Source organism: Gordionus sp. m RMFG-2023, chromosome 2 (assembly GCF_954871325.1).
Source record: "Gordionus sp. m RMFG-2023 chromosome 2, tfGorSpeb1-WG-v2, whole genome shotgun sequence".
Taxonomy (NCBI): Eukaryota; Metazoa; Nematomorpha; class Gordioida; order Chordodea; family Parachordodidae; genus Gordionus; species Gordionus sp. m RMFG-2023.
The window spans coordinates 45873516-45882253 of record NC_088776.1 but is presented as its reverse complement, the minus strand read 5'-3'; the positions used below and the strand labels follow the sequence as shown (position 1 = coordinate 45882253).

Below are 8738 nucleotides of genomic sequence, written 5' to 3'. Positions count from 1 at the left end.
AGATTTTTTTAATAAATCTAAATTTATAATTTTTTTGTTAACATTATATTACAATTTTTATTTTACAAAATATTAGTTCATTATATTCCATCTTTTAATTAAAAGGTGCAAGCAATCTTGGATATTGAAAATTTTTACTTTATTTATTATAGGTAAAATTAATTTTTTAGTTCCATGTCCCTTTTTCATAAATATAAAAATAAATTTTCTGAAAATACCATTTTAGGCAAAGCTATCATACTGCTTAGATATCATTCAAAGCAATATCTATCGGATAAAAAATCTATGCCTCTATCTGTTGTTAAATTGACCAAGTAAATTTTAAAAAAGCCCTCCTGATCCTGAATAATTAAAAGAAAATGGATAAGGAGATACAATGATACGTTTCTCTTGATAACATGTAATATTTGTACCCATATTCGAATAAAATAATTTATTCATAAATTTTAAATTTAATAAATAAGGCTATTGAAGCTTAGCATTTTATACATACTTTTACTCATTATTAGAAAATCACATGTTTTATAATTATATTTTTTTGTGCAGAATTTACAATTTAAAGAATAAACAATTTTTATTAAAAGTTTCATTATGATTGAATGCATTGTGATATCAAATTGATAATTAAAAAGTATTTTAAAAAAAAATATCAGTAGTACTTTTACAATATATAAAATTGATTTTTTAAAAAAGTTTTTTACATGTTGTGATTTGCGAGTAAGTTCAAAATATAAGGTTTCATGTATAAATTCTTGAGACATAAGATCAATTATAAAAAAAATAGGTTTATTTCCAGGGGAAACCATAAGATGGTAAGGATTTTGCTTTTTGTGATAAAATTTATATTTCATTTCAATCGATTTTATTAAAATTTTATCAAATGAGACGATAAACATTCATCTACAAAACAAAAAACTCTGAGCGTCTTACCCAATTACATAGTCGGCGCTATTTAAGATTTAGAGAAGGTTAATTTGTCATCTAACTCCATGATGACAAAGCATATGGGGTAAAATAGGAAAGATAAATTCAAAATCTATAACTCTTATTTTATTGAATAAAATAGATTTATAAGTAGGAACATGAAATTAGCAAAAAAATTTATCTAAATTACATGAGCATTTTTTTTCTCTTAATGTTCCTTTTTAGATTGTTATTTCAGCCCACTTATTTTAACAATTCAAACATTGCCGCTTAACCTTTGAGGGTACTGAGCAAATTTAATGTGGTTGATAGTGGAAATCTGCATCAAGCCTAAAAATCACTAGGCCTGGCCTAAAAAAGCAAGGCCTGAAAGTAAAATTTTTTTGTCAGTCTGAACTAGGCCTATTCAAAAACGAATTCGAATCGAATAGTGCATTATTCATATTCGATTCGTTAATTCGTACGAATAATAAAATCTACGATTTGTATTCGATTAGAATTAATTTTTTTAATAAAATAAATCATGCTCAAATATATTGATAAATTTTTTTATTACAAATTTGATTTTAAACAGAAAAAATTATAATATGTAATCAATAATCTGATAATAAATAATCAAGTTATAAACAAAATTATAATGTATATTATTATTTTAATTTATAATTTAAGCCAGTTTTTAAGGCAAAGAGTTTTTCTTATATTTTCTTCCTTATATGACATGCGGTTTTTTGACAAAAAATTAGTTCCAACTGAGAAAAGCCTTTCACAAGCAGTTGATGTTCCTTGTATAGATAGATAATCCCTTGCCATTTTCGAGAGTATGGGGATCGGATATGCATTTGCATTCCACCACATTAACGGGTCAGTATCACTCTTTGCTCTTGGTTTACTCAGATAAAAATCTATTTCACACAGTTGAATATTATTTTGTTTAAAAACAATGTCTAGCCTGTTTTGTTGAATTTTATCCTTAGTTGTTTGACAGTTATAATTATGAGCTTATAAAATAAAATCATATTTAAATGGGGGTAAATTAAATACCTGTATATCTATTGTAAATTTGTCCATTAACTTGGATATATCAATATCATAATCAACAGATGATTTAAAATATTCTACTTTAAGCCTGGGATCTAATATTGTGGTTATTATTGCATCATCTGCAGTTAAATTATAATAGCCCAACAATTTATCACATGCTACTTGAAACTATTGTTAAAGGATTAATGGAAACCACGTTTTTAATTTTTTATATGTTCAAGAATTAAAATATAATAAGGTATAACCAAATTATAAGTAGGATAATTCTCCCCACACACCATATTTGTAGTTTCATATAAAGGCAATAAGATAGCTTTAATTTTTATAAGATCCTCCCATTCTTCCTATATGTTATCAAAGTATTATATTATTACCTAATTATAAATTATAGTTTACCTCTGATATTTGTTTTTCTTGAAGAATTTTAATATTAGTTATTACTTCATTAACTAATTTTGTTATAGCAGGCTTTAACAATAAGCCCCTTTCAATCATTTGGTAGGTGCTATTCCACCTTATTTCACAATCTAATTTTGGTTTTAAAAAATTTAGGGTTGGGTGTAGGGAACTCCATATATTTTTTAATAAATTTAATTTTTTAGGGGAATTACAAATCATTCTAATAATGTTTCTTAGTTTTAGAATTGAAGGATCTAAAATTTTTAAAATTCTTTGGATATTAAATTAATTACATGGGCAAAGCATCGAATGTGCCCTATTTTTATTAATGGATATTTTAAAGAAAATGTATCAATATATGTTTTATTATTGCATTATCTAAAGTTATATAAAAATTTTTATTCTCTAAATTATAAGTTTTAATTATCTTGACAAAGGCTTTAAATATATTTTCACCTGAATGTGTTTCATTTATTGGACTGACATCCAAAATTATGTTCTTTATTTTATAATTATCATCAATAAAATGGGCTGTTAGCCCTAAAAAGGGAACCTGTCTAGGGTTAGTCCAAATGTCAGATGAAAAATTAATCTAACTTTTATTTTTAGATATTATTTCCTTTACCTACTGTTCTTTTTCTGCAAATGTATTATACATGTGCAACTTAAGAGTATTGGAGCATATTGATTTTACAGAACAATCAAGATCACTTATAAAATTTTTAAAATCATTTGAATTAATAATTTTAAAAGATATATTATTATTTATAAATAATTTTAATAAATTATCCTTAAAATTAATTTTTTTGAAGAATTTGGTGAAGACTTTAAAAAAATATGAATTTTATTATTTTTTTTACTAAGGTGTGAATGAAACCTATTATAATGATTAATAAGAGATGTTGTTTTGCCTTTACATTTTATAATACTCTATGATTGCAAGCAGCCTTTTCACCGTCTTTAAGGATTTGATATAGATCCCATATGATTGCTCTCTTTTGTGAGGAAATTTTCTTATCTTCAACATCAAGCATAATTTCATCAGAAGCATTCTCCTCTAACATAATTAGGCTAGCTAACAATAATTATTGTAGAGATGTAATATATTTTTATGTACCTCTCTGGTGTGTGTAATTTTTAATATAATTTATTATGAGATTAAAAAAATAAACTTTTCGTGAGATTCAAAAAATATGGCAAATAAAAATTTTTTAAATTTGTGCTAGAATTTTTATAAACACAAACACATTACCTGTCAAATTGGCTGGTTAACAAATAGAAATGACAAATGTTAGATTTATTAAACAATTTATTCAATATTACGATAAGAGTTGGGCAGTACCGCGAATACTTGTATCTAAGATACAAGATCCTTTTGTATCTTGTACTCAGTATCTTATTGACATTTTTAATAAGACACTAGTATCTGTATCTAAGATCCTTTATTTTGAAAAGAATCTTGTATCTTTTTCATTTTCTTTAAAAAGATACAGATTCTTTTTAATATTCATATTTAAAACATTTACATATCACACAATCTAACTTTATTTTCTTCGTGAAATCTTGTATTATTTTCTGCTATTTAAATATATTGATAACCAAAATTAGTTGGAATTAAAGATCACAAAGATAGATAGATTAAAAATAACAACACCAAAACTAAATAAGTAAAGGTTATATTTTATATGTAATATTTTTTAATTTGTAGAATGTTTAACATTTATAGTAGTGAAGATAAAATTATGGAGATAGGTTCTCCTGAGTCAAATCTGAATTTTGAAATTTTAGATGGAAAATTTTATATAGTAATTCATGTGAAAAAGGACAAGGTGCAAGCCGAATGTCAAAATTACACAAGTAAAAAGTTATTAAAGATTGAACATACTCCTCACAAACTTTGTTAAACATATTAAGTATAATATACATCTTTATTTTATAATTATTAACATAATAATACCTATAATACTTAAGTCCTTCTTATATAATTGTTATTAAAAATTTTTATAGAAGATAGTTGATTATCAAATTAAAATAATTTTGGATATATATATTTTAGGGGTGTACCGATACTACTTTTTAGAGGTCGATCCGATATTCCCGATATTAAATTGATATCGGCCGATTACCGATCCGATATCATATCTAATTTTGTATTCTGTAAAGATAACAATGGTTTTAATTTTTAATATAATTTTTATTAGTATAACATCTATAATTTAACTGTACCATAACCTATGTCATATAAATATATTTATAATGATCAGTTATAGTTTATATTCAATTGAATTACAATTCTAAAAGTATATAAAATATTTTTATTGTTAAATCACTTTTATATAATAAGTAATAACATTAATCTATATACATATTAAGTAATAAACAATTATATTATGAAATTTGAAATAAATATTAAAAATAATATCTAACATTAATATAGGGAAGATTTCTTTTTAGAAATACCAATATTTCCGATTTCTCAGAGGTCAGCTTGCGGCGATAGTAACTATATCACCAGCTTCACTAAAAACAGATTCTGTAGTGATTATCGCACACTTTTATAAACAGAATGCGCAAAAAAATAACAATATGATAGAATTTATTATTAATTAATTATTATTACTAAAAAAATATATATAAAAATGGATTTCTATTTTATTTATAAAAATAAATGATTTTAGATATAACTATTTTTTTTTCATTTTATAACATTTTATTTTTGTTAAAGAAGCCATTTTTATATCGGATCAAATTTTTGACCTATAACCGATATTTTAAAATGGATGAAATATCGGCCCGATCCGATAAAAAATATCGGCACATCCCAAATATATTTTATATTTAATTATTTTAGCAAGTTCTAGGAAATATTTAAGCTACAATTGATATATAATATTAGATAATTTTAAAAGGCTCTTAATAAAATAATTATAATAAGGTAGAATTTAACTTTATTAGTTACTTTTATTTATTTATGATATAAATAAAATTACATTACAGTATTTATTTACAAAATTTAATTAATTTAAAATGCATTAAAGAAAATTGCTATGTAATTAACAATTAAATAATATAATGTTGTACATTATTTTCATATTTTTTTATATATAATTAATAATTTTGCAAGAAATATATAAAAAAAATATGAAAAAAGATTTAAATGATATTTATGTACTATGATATTATAAATGCAAGAAATAATAAGTCATATTAGAAAATAAATAAAAAATACATAAATATCACAAACAAGTAATGATAAATACTTATTAAAGATAATGAATAAAATAAAACTAGTATATTTTTTTTAGAGATGCCATTTATCCATATACTCCGAATATAAGCTATATTTAAAACAACACAGAAAATAACCTGCAAATTCTAATAAATCATTTGATTTAATTTTTTTTCTTATTTGCACATTTTTAACTCCCATTAAATATACTACTCTCCCTTCCCTGTTTAAGTTATTAATGGGCAAAAATTAATATTATTAATCCCTGATTATTATAATTAATTCATCAATAAATATTTTATTAATTATTGCAAATATTCATTCTTATATTTGTATGCTATGTTCTTCACAAATAAATAATAAAAACTGTATTTTATTATAAACTATTCTAATTTAATTGGTAATGATAATTTAAAAGTATCTTATATTTAAGATACTCTAATTTAGTAAAAGATACAAGTATCATTTATCTTTTTGATATTTCGAAAAAGATACTAGAATCTGTATCTAAGATTCATTTTTTTTAAAAGAATCTGTATCTAGATTCTTTTTCTGGAGGACCTGCCCAACTCTGATTACAAATAATTCGTTTTATTCAAATCGAATAAATGATTATTCGTATTCAGATAAAACAAATAATTTATTATTCGTATTCATAATTATTCGATTAGATTCGAATTATTCAAATCGAATTATTTTTGAATAGGCCTAGTCTGAACCAAAATTATTTTCAAATTAGGCTCATCTAAGATTAAAGTAAATTCAAACTCCAGAGGGGGGGGGTGCCAGGCCTTGCAGATCACTAGTTTATAAGTTTTATTATACAAGCTATAAATGTGAAAAAAAGGTTTCAGTAGGCTATAACTTATAGAATATATGATAAATAAAAGACATATTTGATTGGCATGATATTTTTAAATCTTAAGCGATTTAAAAAAAAAAATGCTTTCATAATAAATTTGACTAAAAATATATTTAGGTATCATAGGAATCAAATGAAAAATTGCTTATCAGAAATGTTTTGACAAAAATTTGCCAATGTGATTAAATTTACATTTTAATAATTTAAATCTTGATTTATATTGACATAATGCTGCTTTTATAATTTTACAAAAATAATTTCTATCAAAAAATATTCCATGCTTGTTCAAATATATTACATAACTTTGAACAGGTAAGAGCTGCAGATAAAGGGTATTCACTAAGACTAATATCTTTTTCAGTGTAATCTGTATTGACCTATAGTATATAATTTAAAATGTTTAAATTATTTATATGTATTAAAAAGTTATAAAAATATAAAGTTGTAAAATAAGTGATTTGCTTGGAAATAAATTCAAATTTATGTATAACAATATCTTAAAAAATAATAAAATCAAAATATAGCCATTTAATTTATTAATAATTAGTATTGATAAGTTTATAAGATAATAAATCAATATTAATATGAAATATAATTAACTGATCCATGAGCCATTGCTCCTACAACAAATACATATCCTTCAGAATTTGTTTTATTTGAAATTTTATCAATCATCATACTTTCATTAATTATTTTATCAGGATTCTCTGTTTTATCATTAATAAGAGTAATTAATTCAAATGGTTTCATTGATATTGAGGATAAAACTGATGTTCCAAATTTCATAAAACCTATGGGAATGTGATTAGAGACAGGGTTTTTGATTATCTAAAAAATAAATATAATCAAATAAAAATTGTCATCTAATAATCTAAATTCATTATTATTTCATTCATAATTTTATGAATATGTAAAATTATCAATAAAAAAAATATTTATAAAAAAAGCTTTACTTTATTTGATCAAATCATTAACAAATACTTAAAATTATTACTTTAAAAAGTATAAATAAAAAATTAATTTTCAAATTGAGTCAAATATCCAACATCAAATAATAGTTTTATTAAATATTAAAAATTCAAATTGAATATGAACAATGAAATTTTTTAATTAGCATTTTTTAGTCCAGATCTAATTAATATAGATTAAAATCATGAATATACTATTGTCAAAATATTAATGAATCATATACTTTTAATAATTTTTCTTCAGATTGTACTGATTGTATACTTAGGTTTTGTAAAAGTTGTACTATGTAATATTTTCAATTCAAGAAAAATTTAAAAATTGTAATAAACCCATTAATCCTGAAAATCTTTCTATTGTTCTTGGTATCCTAGTTCGAGGATTTATTTCAATTAATACATTTTTTTGGGTATGGATGTATACTTTTAAATGACCAGATAAATTTAAAGGGCTATCCATTAGCATAAGTAGGCACTATTATCAATTTACATAAAAAATCCCAAATGTATATAACTTGGTGGACTATATCAGGCCTTAAATTTGATAAATCTGTATAAATCTTTTTATTTAAAATTTGTTTGTGTTTTTCAATATTAAGCAATTCATATTTATTTCCAACCTTGATTATTTATAAATAAATTAAAATTTAACTTTACTTTGATTATTTCTAAGCTCGCATTTTCTAAAACAATAATTAATAATTTATCAGGAATCTTTTTGATTCTGCTGGATTTCTTTTTATTGTCTTGAATACCATCATTAAAATTTTCCTCGAATAAACGTTTAGGCATGAGGCACTATTACTATAAAATAAAGTAATATGACAGATAAGGTTTGACAGTTAAACAATAATCCTTCTTTCTATTTATTTTAAAAATACGTAAAATGTTAAAAGAATTTTTTAAAAAAATCAATGATTCTCACATTTATACATTATGCGATCAAACTAGATTTCATATTTTTTTAAAAATAAAATTTTGACTTGCACCATAAATGATGCTGTAAAGTAACGGCGATTAACATCCTTACTATTTGAGGAAAAAAAATGTGCAAGTAATGAGAAACGCGTTTATCCTTTTGAGTAATGAATAATGATTCTCAAAAAATTTCAGAAAAAAATATATTTATTTTATTTTTTACATTTTATAAATAATTTAAGCCGAGATTTTAATTCAAATCAAACACCAAAGTTCTTCATTTTTACATTTTTGTGGAATTTTATACAGTCAAGATTCTCATTAATAATGAATCTGATAAATTGGTGAGAAGTAGGTGTATATAAATATCTTTTAGCTTCATCATTAATTTCATAATATA

General features: G+C 22.6%; 1 protein-coding gene across 1 annotated transcript; it reads right to left on the bottom strand.

Moving 5' to 3' along the window:
* Positions 1-5681: 5681 nt before the first annotated feature.
* Positions 5682-8212, bottom strand: LOC135924384 (ribosomal RNA small subunit methyltransferase NEP1-like). The gene is made up of 7 exons (XM_065459441.1): positions 8078-8212; positions 7936-8040; positions 7754-7895; positions 7648-7706; positions 7136-7283; positions 7056-7093; positions 5682-6832 (listed from the first exon to the last, which is right to left on the bottom strand). The coding sequence occupies exons 1-7, from the start codon at positions 8210-8212 to the stop codon at positions 6719-6721; spliced, it is 741 nt and encodes a 246-aa protein (XP_065315513.1). The 3' UTR covers positions 5682-6718.
* Between the last annotated feature and the right edge of the window lie 526 nt (positions 8213-8738).